This window comes from Piliocolobus tephrosceles, chromosome 4, assembly GCF_002776525.5.
Source record: "Piliocolobus tephrosceles isolate RC106 chromosome 4, ASM277652v3, whole genome shotgun sequence".
NCBI lineage: Eukaryota > Metazoa > Chordata > Mammalia > Primates > Cercopithecidae > Piliocolobus > Piliocolobus tephrosceles.
Genome location: NC_045437.1, coordinates 54,011 through 72,289, shown reverse-complemented (window position 1 = coordinate 72,289; position 18,279 = coordinate 54,011). Strand labels below are relative to the sequence as shown.

The 18,279-nt window shown below is 43.3% G+C and overlaps 1 protein-coding gene across 1 annotated transcript in view; it reads right to left on the bottom strand.

The window, feature by feature from the left end:
- PLEKHG4B (pleckstrin homology and RhoGEF domain containing G4B) overlaps nt 1–18,279 on the bottom strand; it is an 82,963-nt gene that overhangs the window by 38,119 nt on the left and 26,565 nt on the right. Inside the window, exon 3 of the mRNA XM_031935398.1 lies at nt 1–1,214. This exon is cut by the window's left edge and continues 14 nt beyond it. Coding sequence (XP_031791258.1) covers nt 1–1,214 — 1,214 coding nt within the window. The remainder of the gene's footprint in view (nt 1,215–18,279) is intronic.

The following is an 18,279-nucleotide window of genomic DNA, read 5'->3' as shown; positions in this document are numbered from 1 at the left end:
GGACCCTCTACTGGGACACAGTTTGGGGTCCCCACAGCTTGTCCTCCTAGGTGGCCCCCAGGCCTGGCGCCAGCTGAGTGGTGGGAGGTGTGGCAGGCTGCAACCTGGGCCCCTCCGGAGCTTCTGGGTGCCCTTTCCCGGGACCGAGACCTCCTGGGAAGGGTCCGCCCCGCAGCTCCTGGACCTGCCCGGCTGGGCGTGTGCCTCTTCTTCTCTAGACTTGGGGTCTGTTGGGGGTCTCCCCAGGGGCCGGAGATTTCCTCCTGAGTCCCACTGGCTGCTGCCCCAGTCCCCAGGTCTCTGCTGGCTCCAGCCAGGGAGCTGCAGGCTGGGTCCCCGAGGGCCTCCTCAGAGCTGCCCAGGGGCACGGGGCTCCGCAGAGCCTCTATGTACGACTCCCTGAACCAGCGTCTCGGCTGCACACAACTGGGGTCCCCTGGCGGCCGCCTCCTGCTGCTCGGGATGTCCAGGTCTGTGTGGAAGGTGAGGGTCTTGGGGCCGTCCTCCTGGTTCATGGGGTCTGGCCTCTGCTCCGACCCCCCGCAGTTCTCAGGGGGCATCCGTGGGCCCTGCTCTGAGGGGCTGACCTTTTCGAAGTCCCTGTCTGAGCTTCCAGACAGGGTCCGGGGGCTTCCCAGCTCGGCTCTTTCTGGGTAAGGAAGGTGCCTGAGCTGGTCGCTGCCCACATGCCCCTGGCAGCAGGGTGGGGTCAGGGTGTTGGGGGAAGGGGTGCTTCCCTGGAAATGGGGGCCTGCCATGGCTTGGGTGGGGGCTGGGGCCTCTGAGGGGCTGCTGGGCAGTTGCTCAGGACCTGTGCAGCTAGAGCAGCTCTGCAGGATGGCTCCAGGGCTGGGGACAAAGACTGGGTTAGTGATATCACTCCACGGGGCTCGGTGGACAGCCAAGCCTGAGGTCAGCAAGCAGGTGTGCAGGGGAACGTGGCTCCGTTCCTGGTTCACCCACTCCAGGAACGCCCCCGTGAAGACACAGCCATACATGGCCTCAGGAATGGCGACTTCCTCTGTGCCCCTTCCCAGCTGGGACAGGCATTTCAAGACCAGTCTAGCTGACTGCTTCCCCGCCGATGTGACCTGCAGGTAGAAGTCCCCAGGCTGGAGCCTGACTCCATGCAGGGACGCCAGTTGTACCACCACCTTCTCATGGGCACACAGCGGCCAACCTGGGTGCAGGAAGACCAGACCCCTGTACCTGGCCTGAGACAAGAGAGAAAGGAGGTTAGTGGTGGGCACGGCCATGGCCTGGGCTCCTCCGTGCCCTGGGTCTCCACCCCTCAGGGGAAGGTCAGTGACTGAGCTCCCACAGGGCAGGGGTCTCACAGGGACTGGGATGCACTGTGCACTGTCCCTTGGAACATAAAACAGGTCATTGGGACTAGAAAAACCATGGGCTTCTCTTTGGTTCAGGGGTCACTTAAAAAAGCAATTGTATAGTTCTACCTGGAGGCTGGGGGTAGGTGGGCAGGACAGGGGAGAGGAGGCCGCTCGAGGGTCACAGCCAGAGCCCACCAGGCGCTCCGAAGGGTGAGTTGTCCCTCAGAGTGGTCCCAGCCTGGGCAAGGCGCCGGGCGTCCACACTTGCCCCTGCCAGTCCTGGTCAGGACCACCCTAAGGGGGGCTCCCTCCTCTGCACTTCTGGTGTTCCCTGCGGCTCCCGGCTGCTGCGGGCGCTACCTCGGCCTCCTCAGCGAGGAGTGCGGGTGCCAGGATGCTGGTGAATTTCACTTCAGTATTTTCTCCGTTCCCTTTAAATAGCTGAGATCCCACTCCATTGACAACTGTGTACTTTAACTATTTTCACCCAGCGTGATTTCATGAGCATTTCCTGTGCTGTTAGAAACTGCAGACAGATAGCGTAATTGTTGGGTATTTATTTTCCCCAAATTTTGCTCTGACAAACTAAAATACAGTAAACATCTTGGGGCCTAGAGCCCCGCCTGGGTTTCAGTTGCTTCTGCAGAATCTTATACCAAGTTCATGTTGAACCTACCCACCAATCATGTTTTGCCCTGGTAACAAACAGGCCTGAGATGTTAGTGTCTTTCCTCATTCACAGCTCAGCTTCACTATGCTGGCCTCAGGGACTCCATGGAAGTCACAATCCCAGCTTTCCAGAATGGCAATAAAAATGCACTAAACACTTGAAAGTGCATTTGCCACTGAAAGGGACACATATTCAGATGGTGAAAGGTTATTCTCAAAAGCCTTTTTCTAATCATTTTCATCTTACTGGGCTTGAATTCTTGGAATGTAAAATCGAGTATGAGCATCCTAGGTGGCTAAGGGAAGTGAAAACAAGTTCCTCAACTTTTATCAGAATTTAAGCTCAAACTTCACTCAAGGGGAGGGTATACTGAACAGGGGCAAAAAACGGAACCATCATTGGTATGGCAAATCTGACTTAAAGAATGTAAAGTTACACCTCATTTCAGAAAATAACCTGAACAGATGAAAGTAACATAATGCAGAAAACTAGAAAATATTCATCTACTTCAGAGGGAGGAAGAAGGAATGGGGGGGGGGGGGTGGGGGGGGGCGCGTCCCAGGGTCTTCTGCGGGCCACTGGCAAATCCAAGTGGTCATTTAATCGTCTGATGTCAGGGCGGGCCCTGGAGCTGCTCCACTCCAGACCCACAGTCCATGCAGACATCGGCCCACCCAGTTTTCAGAAACGTCTGCGCGTGTTCCTCACCTTGGTGAGAAAGCCATTCAAGCAGCAGCTCCTCGACACCCTCCCCAGATGCTGCGAGGCAGCCTGTCTGAGGAGCTCTGTCCTGGGCTGGACACCCGGTGGGGCCACCTCCGGCCCCTCCACAGGTTTCACCCCAGAAAAGACAGGTACCTGCCAGTCCCTAAGGGCCTCCCCGAGTCTGGCCCCCAGAGCCCATCCCCCATCCTATTGCCTGGCACAGCTGTGCTGGTGCCCAGGGCATGTTCCCGTGAAGAGGTGATTTGATGTAAAATGCACAAGTGACTATTGAAAAAATCGTTGTGACTTGTCCTTGTAATGCACTACTAGATTTTTTTCAGTGTTAGAAAACAGAAGTGGGAGGGTGTTGGAGCCTTGCATGTCTTTTGCCCTCCCATAGGGGTCTACAAGTCTCTACGTATCAAATATTTGATGAGACAAACCCTATTTCCAAACCCTATTTTCAACATGCATAGGGTTTCTTCGCTGTGAAAGGGAACTGGTCCAGGTTAAGGCAGTGGCACAGCCCAGAGCAGGAGGGAAGTCAGAGACTGTGGGGAGGAGGGGGGGTATGTGTGCACGTGTGAGTGTTAAAACAGATATAATGTGAAGTTCACCAGCATAACCATGTTTACGGGGTACAGTTCAGTGGCATTAAGTACATTCACACGGTGATGTAACCATCACCACCATCCATCTCCAGAACTTTCCATCTTCCCAAACTGAAACAGTGAACCCATCAAACACCAGCTCACTGTCCCCCTGCCCCTGAGCCCCTGGTACCCACCATTCTACTTCCTGTCTCGATGAATTTGACTAACTACTTCACACACGTGGAATCATTCATTTGTCCTTCCAGTACTGGCTCCTATCCATTGGCACAGTATCCTCAAGGTCTATCCATGCCGCAGGTAGCACGTATTGGAACTGCACTCCTTCTGAAGGTTGCATAATATTCCACTGTGTATGCATACTGCATTTTATCATGCATTCATCCATCCACAGCGTTGCATAATATTCCATTATGTGTATACACTGCATTTTATCATCCATTCATCCATCCACAGCGCTGCGTAATACTCCATTATATTCCATTACTACATTTTGTTCATCCATCCACGAACACAGGGGTTGTTCCCACCTTTTGTCTATTGTGAATAATGCTGCTGTCAACACAGGTGGACAAATACCTGTTTAAATCCCTGATGTCAGTTCTTTTGGGTAGGTGCCCCGAAGTGGAACTGGATCACAGGGTGATTCTGTGTTCACTCTTTTGAAGAACTGTTTCCACAGCAGCTGCACCATTTTACGTCATCACCAACCATGCACAAGGACCCCAATTTCTCCACATTGTTGCAAGCACTTGTTTCCCAGTGCGTTTTTCCTTTAACAGTAGCTCTCACAATGGATGGGAAGTGGTATCTAACTGAGGCTTTGATTTGTGTTTCCCTCCTGATTAATGATGTTGAGCATCTCTTCGTGGGCTTATTGGCCACTTGTGTATTTGTTTTGGAGAAATACCTGTTCAGTCCTCTACCCATTTTTGATTTGCATTACTTTTGTTGTTGAGCTTTTGGAGTTCTTCATTCATTCTGGATATTAATCCCTTATCAGATACACAATGTGCAAATATTTCCCTCATTCTGAGGGCTGCTTTGATACTGTGTCAATAAGGCCCTTTTTATGCAATGGTACCCTTTTTAAAAATTCGATGAAGCCTAATTTATTTTTCACTTTTGATGGTTGTGCTTTTGATGTCATATCTAAAACATCTTTGCCAAATCAGATGTCACGAAGCTTTTCCTCTATGTTTTACTCTAAGGGTTTTATGATTTTAGTTCTGACATTTAGGTCTTTGATCCATTCTGAGTGAGTTTTTGTAAACGGAGTTTAGGTAAGGGCCCTACTTCATTCTTTTGCATATGGATATGCAAGCACCACTGATTGAAAAGACTGTCTTCCCCAGTGAATAGTCTTGGCACCCCTGTAGAACATCACTTAGCCATATACGTGAGGGTTTATTACTGGGCTCTCTATTCCATTCCACTGGTCTATGTGACTGTTTTTATACCAGTGTCACACTGCTTTGATTACCGTAGTTTTGTACTAAGTTTTAAAATCAGGAAGTGTGAGTCCTCCAACTTTTTAGCTCCTGTTCAAGATTGTTTTGGCTATCTGGGGGTCTCCTAAGATTCCATGAGTTTTAAGATGGGCTTTTCTATTTCTGCAAAAAACACCATTGGGACTTCAATAGGATTGCACTGAATCTGTAGATCACTTTGGATGGTACTGACATTTTACTATATATATATTTATTTTATTTTATTTTATTTTATTTTTGAGACGGAGTCTTGCTTTGTCACCCAGGCTGGAGTGCAGTGATGCAATCTCAGCTCACTGCAAGCTCTGCCTCCCAGGTTCACGTCATTCTCCTGCCTCAGCCTCCCCAGTAGCTGGGACTGCAGGTGACTGACACCACGCCCGGCTAATTTTTTTTGTATTTTCAGTAGAGACGGGGTTTCACTGTGTTAGCCAGGATGGTCTCGATCTCCTGACCTGGTGATTCACCCGCCTCGGCCTCCCAAAATGCTGGGATTACAGGCATGATCCACCGCACCCGTTCTATTTTACAATATTAAGTCTTCCAATCCATGAACATGGGATGTGTTTAAAATTATTTACATCTTCTTTAATTTCTTTCAGCAATGTTTTGTATTTTCAGTGAACAAGTCTTTTACTTTTTAAAATTTATTCCTAGGTATTTCATTGTTTTTAATACTATTATAAATGAAAAAAAATTTTTTTTGAGGCGGAGCCTTGCTCTGTTGCCCAGGCTGGAGTGCAGTGGTGCAATCTCAGCTCACCGCAAGCTCTGCCTTCCGGGTTCACACCATTCTCCTGCCTCAGCCTCCCCAGCAGCTGGGACTACAGGTGCCCGTCACCATGCCCGGCTAATTTTTTGTATTTTTAGTAGAGATGGGGTTTCACCATGTTAGCCAGGATGGTCTTGATCTCCTAACCTGGTTATCTGCCTGCCTCAGCCTCCCAAAGTGCTGGGATTACAGGCATGAGCCACCGCGTCGGGCCTGAAATTGTTTTCTTAATCTTTGGATTGCTCATTGTAAGTGTATAGAAACACAACTGATTTTTGTGTGTTGATTTTGTATCCTCAAACTTTGATGAATTATTATTTCTAACAGGTTTTTCTTTTCTTTTTTCTTTTTGAGACAGAGCCTTACTCTGTTTCCCAGGCTGGAGTGCAGTGGCACGGTCTCAGCTCACTGCAACCTCCGCCTCCCAAGTTCAAGTGATTCTCGTCCCTCAGCCATCCGAGGAGCTGGGACTACAGGCACATGCCACCATACCCAGCTAATTTTTGTATTTTTAGTAGAGAGGAGGTTTCACCATGTTGGCTAGGATGGTCTTGAACTCCTGACCTCAAGTGATCCACCTGCCTCAGCAAAAGTGCTGGGATCACAGGCATGACCCACTGCACCTGGCTTTCATTTTTTTTTTTTTTTTTAATTTCAATAGGTGTTCCGGAGAACAGGTAGTGTTTGGTTACATGAATAAGTTCTTTAGTGGTGATTTCCGAGATTTTGGTGCACCCATCACAGTGGAGAGTGTACCCAACGTGCAGTCTTTTATCCCTCACCCACCTCCCACCCTTTCCCATGAATCCTCAAAGTCCATTGTATTATTCTTATGCCTTTGCATTCTCATAGCTTAGTTGCCACTTATGAGTGAGAACATACAATGTCTGGTTTTCCATTCTTGGTTATTTCACTTAGAATAATGGTCTCCACTTCCATCCATGTTGCTGCAAATGCCATTATTTTGTTCCTTTTTATGGCTTAGTAGTATTCCATCATATATTATAAATATATATATTCTATCATATATATATTCCATCATATATATATCTATATCTATACATATAGGTATATATCTCTCACATTTTCTTTATCCACTCATTGATTGGTGGGCATTTGAGCTGGTTTCATATTTTTGCAGTTGCAAATTGTGCTGCTATAAACATGTGTGTGCAAGTGTCTTTTCTGTGTAATGACTTCTTTTCCTCTGGGTAGATACTCAAGAGTGGGATTTGCTGGATTAAATGGTAGATCTACTTAGTTCTTTAAGGAATCTCCACACTGTTTTCCATAGTGGTTTTATTAGTTTACATTCCCAACAACTATAAAAGTGTTCCCCCTTTACCACATCCATGCCAATATCTATTATTTTTTCATTATGGCCATTCTTGCATGAGTAAGGTGGTATCACATTGTGGTTTTGATTTGCATTTCCCTGATAATAAGTGATGTTGAACATTTTTCATATATTTGTGGGTCATCTGTATATCTTCTTTTGAGAACTGTCTGTTCATATCCTTAGCCCACTTTTTGATGGGATTGTTTATTTATTTTTTCTTGCTGATTTGTTTGCATTTCTTGTACTGGATATTAGTCAGACAAGAGAAAATAATGAAGGGCATCCAAATCAGTACAGAGGAAGTCAAACTGTCGTTTTGGTTGATGATATGGTCATATACCTAGAAAACTCTAAAGATTCATCCAAAAAGCTCCGTGAACTGGCAAATGAATTCAGCAAAGTTTCAGGATACAAAATTAATGTACGCAAATCAGTAGCTCTACTATACACTAACAATGACAAAGCTGAGAATCAAATTAAGAACTCAACCCCTTTTATAATAGCTGCAAAAAATTAAAATACTAGGAAGGGCCAGGCGCGGTGGCTCACGCCTGTAATCCCAGCACTTTGGGAGGCCGAGACGGGCGGATCACGAGGTCATGAGATCGAGACCATCCTGGCTAACACGGTGAAACCCTGTCTCTACTAAAAAATACAAAAAACTAGCCGGACGAGGTGGCGGGTGCCTGTAGTCCCAGCTATTTGGGAGGCTGAGGCAGGAGAATGGCATAAACCCGAGAGGCGGAGCTTGCAGTGAGCTGAGCTCCAGCCACTGCACTCCAGCCTGGGTGACAGGGCGAGACTCTGTCTCAAAAAAAAAAAAAAAATGAAAAATAAAAATAAAATACTAGGAATATACCTAACCAAGGAGGTGAAAGACCTCTACAAGGAAAACTACAAAACACCGCTGAAAGAAATCATGGATGACACAAACAAATGGAAACACATCCCATGTTCACAAATGGGTAGAATCAATACTGTGAAATGACCAAACTGCCAAAGCAATTTACAAATTCAATGCAATTACCATCAAAATACCACCATCATTACTAACAGAACGAGAAAGAACAATCCTAAATTCATATGGAACCAAAAAAGACCTCACACAGCCAAAGCAAGACTAAGCAAAAAGAACAAATCTGAAGGCATTGCGTCGCCCGACTTCAAACCATACTACGAGGCCACAGTCACCAAAACAGCGTGGAACTGGTACAAAAATAGGTGTACAGACCAATGGAACAGAATAGAGAACCCAGAAATAAACCCAAATACTTACAGCCAACTGATCTTCCTCAAACAAAAACAGAAAGTGAGGAAAGGGACACCCTATTCAACAGATGGTGCTGGGATAATTGGCAGCCACATGTAGAAGAGTAAAACTGGATCCTCATCTCTCAACTTATACAAAAATCAACTGAAGATGGATGAAAGACTTAAATCTAAGACCAGAAACCATAAACATTCTAAAAGATAGTATCAGAAAAAACCCTTCTAGATGTTGGCTTGGGTAAAAAAAACTTCATGACCAGGAACCCAAAAGCAAATGCAACAAAAACAAAGACAAATAGATGGACTTTATTACAGTACAAAGCTTCTGCACAACAAAAGAAATAATCAGCAAACAGATGACCCACAGAGTGGGAGAAAATCTTTGCAACCTATATATCCAACAAAGAACTAATAGCTAAAGTTTTATAAAATCTTTAGGGTTTTCCACATATAAGATCATGTCATCTACAAACAGATAATTTTACTTCTTAATTTCCAGTTTGGATGCCTTTTACTTTATTTTTCCTTGCCTAACTACTCTGGGAAGAACTTCAAATACCATGTTGACTAGAAGTGGTGAAAGTACGTATCCTTGTCTTGTTCCTGATATCAGAGGAAAAGCGTTCAGTCTCTCACCACTGAGGACAATATTCGTTGTGGGTTTTACATATATGGCTTTTATTATGTTGAGATAGTTTCCTTTTATTCCTAGGGTATTTTGTTTTTATCATGAAAGGGTGTTGAATTTTGTCGAATGCTTTTTCTGTATCAATTCAGATGATCAGAAGAAGCTTCTTCCATTTATGCAGCCAACAGAAACATGAAAAAATGTTCATCATCACTGGTCATCAGAGAAATGCAAATCAAAACCACACTGAGATACCATCTCATGCCAGTTAGAACAGCGAACATTAAAAAGTCAGGAAACGACAGATGCTGGAGAGGATGTGGAGAAATAGGAAGGCTTTTACACTGTTGATGGGAGTGTAAATTAGTTCAACCATTGTGGAAGATAGTGTGGCAATTCCTCAAGGATCTAGGACCAGAAATACCATTTGATCCAGCAATCCCATTACTGTGTAAGTGCGAAGCTCTATGAAGTATTTAAAGAGGCTTACTCCGAGCAAAGTGTAAGTGACCACCGCCTGGGGTACACCCTCAAGAGACCCTGAGAACGTGTGCCTGAGTTGGTCCAGTTACAGCTTGGTTTTATACACTTTAGGGAGATTGAAGTTACAGGCAAAGACATACATCATACCTAAAGGATCATAAATCATTCTACTGTAAAGACACATGCACACGTAGGTTTACTGTGGCACTATTCACAATAGCAAAGACTTGGAACGAACCCAAATGTCCATCAGTGATAGACTGGATTAAGAAAATGTGGCACATATACACCATGGAATACTATGCAGTCATAAAAAAGCGTGAGTTCATGTCCTTTGCAGGAAGCTGGAAACCACTATTTTCAGCGAACTATCACAAAGACAGAAAAACAAACACCGCATGTTCTCAGTCATAGGCGGGAACTGAACAATGAGAACACTTGGACACAGGGTGGGGAACATCACACACCGGGGCCTGTCGGGGCTGGGGGGCTGGGGAAGGGATAGCATTAGGAGAAATACCTAATGTAAATGACGAGTTGATGGGTGCAGCACACCAACATGGCACATGTATACCTATGTAACAAACCTGCACGTTGTGCACATGTACCCTAGAACTTAAAGTATTTGAAAACAAACAAACAAAAAGCAGCAGCTTCTTCAGGGGGAACCTGCAGAGGGGTGGGGCATCAGCTGTGATTTCATAATAATGTACCTAACATGAACAACTGCACTACAACGAGAGTATTCCAAGTGGAATGTACATCAAGGCTTTGAAAAGGAAACAAATAGAGAAAGAACACTATTCTTCTTTGCCTCAATACAATTCAGAATTCTGTGATTCTCCTCAGCCAAACTAGCCATGGTTTAGATTGTATATCTTTTGGCTACCCTGGAATTGCTGCCAAATTAGACCAGATACGATAAATCTTGCGGTCATGTTCTGAATAGCTCCAGTCCTGAGAAAACTACAGATCACACAGGGTAAATCTTTCTCTCATTTTGATGCCTTCTCTAAGTGGTGCACTCAAGTTGTTTCGACACAGCGTCAAGGAGAGTGTCAGAACTAGATTTTCTTATTTAAAAGGAGGCCACTGGACTTCGCTGTTCACATGCTGCAGCTCAGCTGCTAAAAACAAGCAAAGGGTCCCTCTTTACAACGAGCTTTCACAAAGCTGTCCAGGAGCCTGAAATTCCTGAGACAATGAACAGGCTTCGATCACAACAAAGGCATATCACACCAGGAATGTCAGTATTCCTAAAAGTTCAGCTTCATTCTGGCCAATGGGAGAGGTGACCTCCCAGGGCATGAGGGGGCACTAAGGGATGAGCTTCCCTCTACTGTGGTATGAAACAAATTTGCACTTCTTTTTCGGCTTAAAATTATTTCATTACCGTTTCCTTATGTATTTTTTAGATGTTAAATTGTAACATCTCTTCTGTAAATTATCTCTTCAAGTCTGCCAAGTTTTCTATTGGCTCTCAGTGTTTCACTTACGTTTATAAGCTCAGCAAAGACAATATAAAGAATAGCTTTCATTTGGTTTGTTTTTCTTCTGATGTTTTTGAATCGTAAATTTTCTAGCTGTTTCTGCCATCAACCAATTTCCTTCTCTTTGTGGTGTCACTCTTTGCTTGAGCCAAGTAAGTCTGTCTTTTTCTGATGAGAAAGCATGTTCCTTTCTCTCTCTCTCTCTCACTCACTCTCTTTCATGTTCACTCTGACATCTGGATTTAATGTGGTCTTGGGTGGGAAAACCTACACAGACATTTTCCTGAGTGACTTATGAGCATGTGTGACTCTTAATCACATTCCAGCTGAAGCCTGTCCTCTTGCCCACTGATGTTACTGCCGACTTTGCAACGTTCTAAGTTGTACATCCTTTGATGCCTCCAGCTGTGAGTGGTCAGGACTGGTAATTAGTTTGTTAAGGCAGCAATGAGTGAAAAAGAATGGTCGTACATACCCTAAATAGTTTATTTTAGCTTTAAATACATAATGTACATTTGCCCACCACTATCTTGATGGGGGCTAGGAAGGCTTACTTCCTCTTTGGGAGCTCTCCCTCAGTCCTAGGGAACACTTCATAGCTCTCATTGACCCTTGTAGATGAAGACAGCGAAGCTCTATGAAGTATTTAAAGAGGCTTACTCCGAGCAAAGTGTAAGTGACCACTGCCTGGGGTACACCCTCAAGAGACCCTGAGAACGTGTGCCTGAGTTGGTCTAGTTACAGCTTGGTTTTATACACTTTAGGGAGATTGAAGTTACAGGCAAAGACATACATCAGTCCATGTAAGGTACACATTGGATCCACCCAGAAAGGCAGGACATCTCAAAGGGGGAGGGCGGGGGCGGTGGACTCAGAATTTTTCTGATTGGCAGCTGGCTGGAAGAGGTAAGCTCTGCCTAAAGAACTGAAGTCAGCAGAAGGAAACGCTCGAGTTAAGACAAAGGGGGATAAAGCCAAGGCTCTTGTTCTGTCGACCAAGCTTCTAAGCAGCAGGCTCCAGCAAGAATGACAGCCAACGTCTCCTTTTGTACCTTAAAAGGTGTCAGACTCTTGGTGAAACCCCTCTCCTGGGTCAGGAGAAGACCTAGAAAGGGAAGGAGACTCTCTACAGAATGCAAATGTCCCCCACAAGAGACAATTTTGCAAGGCCATTTCAGAATATGGCAAATAAATCTATTTTGGAGTAAAATAATTTCATTTCCCCATGGCCTGTTGTCATGTGACGCCACAGGTTCAGCGTTGGTATCTTATTGCTGCAGAATCTGTTTTGTGAGTCTTTTGATCTCTATTTTAATACTAATGCTGGTCAGTTGTACCTAAACTCCAAAGGGAGGGGGTATGTGTCAGGCCTCTGAGCCCAAGCCAAGCCATCGCATCCCCTGTGACTTGCACGTTTACGCTCACATGGCCTGAAGTAACTCTAAGAATTCCAAAGGAAGTGAAAATGCCTCGCCTCGCCTTAACCGATGACATTCCACCACAAAAGAAGTGAAAATGGCCGGTCCTTGCCTTAAGTGATGACATTATCTAGTGAAAGTCCTTTTCTGGGCTCATCCCGGCTCAAAAAGCTCCCCCACTGAGCACCTTGTGACCCCTACTCCTGCCCGCCAGAGAACAAACCCCCTTTGACTGTAATTTTCCTTTACCTACCCAAATCCTATAAAGCAGCCCCACCCTTATCTCCCTTCGCTGACTCTCTTTTTGGACTCAGCCCGCCTGCACCCAGGTGATTAAAAAGCTTTATGGCTCATGCAAAGCCTGTTTGGCGGTCTCTTCACACGGACGCGCATGACAGAATGACAAGGCCTGTCTGACCCCCTTCCTGTCATGGCCTGAACTCGTCTTCCAGTTTCTTTGGGATCTCCTTGGCCAAGGGAGTGGGGATCTGTTCAGTTGGTTTGGGGACTTAGAATTTCATTTCTGGTTTACACCCTTTACGGTTCATCCTGTTACTAGATAACAGCTCTATGCATGAAGCTCTCCTGATTAAATTTCTGTGTGGTTTTTGTCTTCTGATAGGACCCTGACGAGAATAGGAGGCCCCAAGCATTATCTGCTGAATTGAAGAGCTCTACCATCTTTCTTGAGTTAACCACACCTATACTGTTTTGTCTTACAGTATCTTGAAAATGCAGCAAGAATTTAAAAACCTTAAGGAAGAAATATGAATGTAGAAACTGTCTAGATTTTTTTTCTCCCCAAAATATCCCAGTTGCAAGGAGGATTCTGGGAAGACGGTGGAGGAGGAGACACCTGAAGTCTGTCTCCCCATCTGGACAACACCTGCACTGGCAGAATCTGTCTGCCATAACTGTTTCGGAACTCTGGCGTCTACTAAAAGTGGTTAATGGTGGTCCTTCTCAGCTCTTGGACCTGCAGGCAGCCCCACCTCTAGCCCCAACAGGCAGCTGTACATTTGTTCCTGGAGCAGCCTGCAAGAATCAAAGTGGCCACAAAACCCCAAGAAACAAAAAAGACAAACCCCTGTCATGCAAATACAGTGGATCAGTGCTGAGGACTAAGCTCTGATTTTTTTTTTTTTTTTTTTTTTTTAACCTTGTCTAAATGCCTATCTGAGGGGTCTGGGAAGTTCATGCCCTACAAACCATAAATTCTCATCATGGGCATTTTATCTAACCCTACAGATCATGACTTACTTTCCCATCTGACTCTGGCATAACATCATGTGACAAAAAAAAGTCAAAATATTTTACCGCAAAATACGTTTCTTTGCCATATTTTGAAATGGGCCTGCAAAGCTGTCCTTTGTGGGGGGAAAATTGTATCTGTGAAGACTCTCTGTTACCATAGCTAGATCCTTTTCTTCCAGGCCTCCCAATCCTGAAGAGATTAACTAAAATCTAGTACCTTTGAAAGGTCTGAATGGAAACATTTGTCATCTATTGTCCCTAAGGGCAGTCACTATAAGATTCAAAAGAACTTTTATCTCCACAATCTTTTATCTTTAGCTGAACAGCTCCGTTCTATTGATCCCAGGTCTTTAGAAGAATTCAACCCGTTGTCAGCCAGAAAACGTTTAAATTCACCAAACCCCCTAGTTGTCCTGGCTTTCTGGACCAAACCAATGTATTTCTTAAATGTATTTGATTGATGTCTCAATATCCCTAAAATGTATAAAATCAAGCTGCACCAACCGCCTTGGGCCCATGTTCTCAGGACCTCCTGAGGGCGGTATCGGGGCCATGGTCGCTCATGTTTGGCTCAGAATAAATCTCTTCAAACATTTTACAGAGTTTGACTCTTTTCCTTAACAGTGCTCTAATCACCGTGGCTGGTGACCACAGAGGTACAGACAAAGAGGTGCAAGACCAGTGCTGCTGCACCTTTCCCACCGTTCGGCCGCCACCCACCACTGCCACTGAAGTGACTTCCAGGGGTTTAAAAAGGTGGTGCCCTTTTGCCCCCCTTTCATTTTTTTCTCTTTTCCCCTTTTATGAGCCAGACATTAAAGACTAGGACATTTTTAAAAAATGCATATACAAGGAAAATTAGAAAATGACCATGTAAGCTCAAAGAAAGGACCAGGCTCAGAAGGAACTGAAATGACCTTAAGGTTACACCTTGGGCTGGGCCTTGGCACAGATGCAGCCTATAATAATAATATTAATACCCAACAATAAGCAGAAACAATGATCTAGGAATTAAGAAGAAATTAGGCAGATAGTGAGGGAAAGAAAGTCTAGTAATGTTTCCTTTCAATGAAAAGCAGTTCCCAAATCATTTTCTTTTCTAACAAACAGCAGCCTTTAAAATCGAGCTGCAGACACAGACAAGTAAGCTGGAAGCTCATACAGGTGAATGCTGGCAGTTGTGCCAATAGGAAAAGGCTACCTGGGACTAGACATGTTCCAAATGGCAGCTCCATCTTCCCTTCTTTCGCCAGCCACGTGTACAGTAAGGAGCAGGTGAGATGGTGCTGGCCAAGTGGAAAGGCCATTTGCATAGTAAGATTAGGGTGGGGTGGGCAGCCTCCCCAACCCACACACTATGTAAATGTCACACCTGGTCCAACCAATCTGTGGGCCCCATGTAAATGGGACACCACCTTCTCAAGTCTGCCTATAAAATCTGGGGCTCTCTGAAGCTGGCCAGATTTCCCTTTTGGGCACTCCTCTCTGTCTTGACACTAAGAGCTGTTCTCCTTTCTGTTTCTTTTGCCCATTAAACCTCCACTCCTAGACTCACTCCTCATGTGTGTCCATGTCGTTAATCTTGCTGTGAGATGATGAACCTCGGGTATTTACCCAGACAGCAATGCTGCTTCAACAACATAAAAAGCAAACCCCAAGGGAGGAGGAAAATCTGACAAGCAAAGTTGTCACATAATTAGGTTCAAACGTCCAGTTTTCAACAAAATGTCATGAGGCCTTCAAAGAAACAGGAAAGTATGTTCCATTCAATGGAAAAAATAATCAGAAACTGTCCCTGGAAAAGCCCTGATAGTAGACCTAACAGCAAAAGACTTTAAAAGAACAGTCTTAAAGATGCTCAAAGAACTAAAGATGTGAAGAAAATAAAGTGATGTATGAAAAAATGAAAATATCAACAAAGATATTAAAAACCCTAAAAAGAAGCCAAACAAATTCTGGAGCTGAAAAGTATAATAACTGAAATGAAAAATTCACTAAAGGGATTCAAAGGCAGATTTGAGCAGGCAGAAAAAAGAAAAGTGAACAAAGCCTAAAAGACCTGTGCAACATTATCAAGCAGCCAGCATACGTAAAGTGGGAGTTCCAGAAGGAGAGTAAAAAGGCATAGAATATTTGAAGAAATAAGGTGTGAAACTTCCCAAATTTGAGGAAAGACACGAATACAAACATCCAAGAAGCCTGATAAGCTCCAAGTAAAGGAACTCAAAGAGACCCACACCAAAACACATTATAATCCAACTTTTGAAGGACAAAGACAGAATCCTGAAAGCAGCAAGAGAGAAGTGACTCATCCCATACAAGAATCCTTAATAAGATTGTTGGCATATTTTGCATCAGAATCTTTCAGTCCAGAAGGCAGTGGGTCAAAACGTTCAAAATGATAAAAGAAAAAAATCCTGTTGACAAGGACTCTTATATCTAGCAAAACTATGCTTCAAAAGTTAGGGTGAAATTAAGACATTCCCAGATAAACAAAAGCTGGGGAGTTTGTTACCACTAGACTCACCCTACAGGATACAAGGGAGTCCAGCAGGGTGAACTCAAAGAACACTAGACAGTAACTTGAAGGACTATGAAGAAATAAAGATCTCAATACAGGTAATTATATGCAAATTATGAAAGCTAGTATTACTGTAACAATGGCTTATAACTGCCCCTTTTGTTTTCTACATGACTTAAGACACTAATATATTTATAAGAATTATTACTTTATGTTTAATACTTTATACTACTAGTAATAACTAGTAATACTTTATACTAATAATGTATAAAGATGTAATTTTCTGACATCAGCAACCAAAAGGGGTGACACAGAGCTGTAAAGGAACAGAATTTTTTTATGTTATTAATGTTAAGCTAGTATAAATCCAAATTAGTGTTATAACTTTAGGATAATAAATGTAATCCCCATGGTAATCAAAAGGAAAATAGCTATAGAATGTACACAAAAGGAAATGAGGAAAGAATTTAAGCCTTTTACTACAAAAAATCAGCTAAACACTGAAGAAGACAGTAATGCAGGAAATGGACAAAAAAGCTATACAGCACATAGAAAACAAATGGCCAAATGACAGGAGCCCCTGTTTATCAGCAACTACTTTAAATATAAATGTGTTATCTAATCAAGACACAGAGGCTGGCAAAATTGATTTTTTTTTTTTTTTTAAGTCTCTGTCACCCAGGCTGGAGTAGACTGGTGTGATCTCAGCTCGCTGCAACCTCTGCCTCCTGGGTTCAAGTGATTCTCGTGCCTCAGCCTCCCGAGTAGCTGGGATTACAGTAGCATACCACCATATCCAGCTAAATTTTTGTATTTTTAGTAGAGATGGGGTTTCACCATGTTGGCCAGGCTGGACTCAAACTCCTGATCTCAGGTGATCCTTGGTTACCTTGGCCTCCCAAAGTGCTGGGATTACAGGTGTGAGCCACCACATCCAGCCTGCAAAATGGATTTTTGAAAAAATCCCACATGATCCAACTATACGGTGTCCACAAAAGACTCACTTGAGATTCAAAGACATTAAACAGATCCAAACTGAAAAGATGGAAAAATATATCCATGCAAACAGTAACCAAGAGACAGGAGGAATGACTATGCTAATATCACATAAAATAGACATTAAATCATAAAATGTTACAAGATACCACGAAGAACCTTATATATTAATAAAAGGTTAAATATAGCAAGAAGATATAACAATTATAGACATTGACACACCTAATGACAGATCATCAAAATGTATGCCGCAAAAACTAACAGAATTGAAGAGAGATACAGGCAGCTCTACAATAATTGTTGGAGACTTCAATACCTCACTGTTTCACTGTCAATGGATAGAAGAACCAGACAGAAGAGATATTTTTAAAAATGGAGGACTTTACCAACACCATAAACCAACTCAATCTAACAGACATGCAGAACATCTACCCAGCAGTGTCATTATTCTGCCTTCATGTTTGAAAGGTATTTTTGCTGGACATACACATGCTTCTCAAGTGCACATGAGAGACAACTTCCAGGGTAGAACACACATTAGGCCACAAATTCAGTCTCGATAAACTTAAAAAGACACACACCATACAAATTATCTTCACCAATCATAAAAAGATGAAGTTAGAAGTCAATAATAGAAATAAGACTGAAAAATTCACAAAATTGTGGAAATTAATCAACAATGGATCAAAAAAGAAATCACAAGAAAAATGAGAAGATGTTTAGAATGAAATGAAAACAAAAACATAATATATTACAATTTATGGGAGGCAGCACAAGCAGTGTTGAGGGAAATTTATAGCTATAAATGCTTATATTTTTAAAAAGTAAAGATCTCAAATCAACAACCTAACTTCACAACTTAAGGAACTAGAAAAAGAAGAAAAAACTAAACCCAAAGCTAGCAGATGAAAGGGAACAATATAGAACAGAGATAAGTGAAACAAAGAATAGAAAAACGAGATACAAAATGGATGAAACCAACAACTGGTTCTTTGGAAAGATAAAAAAAAGTTGACAAACCTTTAGCTAGGTGGACTAAAAAAAGAAGATTCATGTTACTAAAATCAGATTAAAGAGGGGATATTACTATTGATTCTACAGAAGTAAAAAGGATTATGAAAAATTATTAGTTGTACATTAATAAATTGAATAATCTAGATTAATTCCAAGAGACACAAAGCCTACCAAGACTAAATCAGGAAGAAATTTAAAATGTGCATATACCTACGACTGCTTAGTAGACTGAATGAGTAATTTAAAAATGTCTTGAAGAAAAGCCTAGAACTGATGGCTTCATTGGTG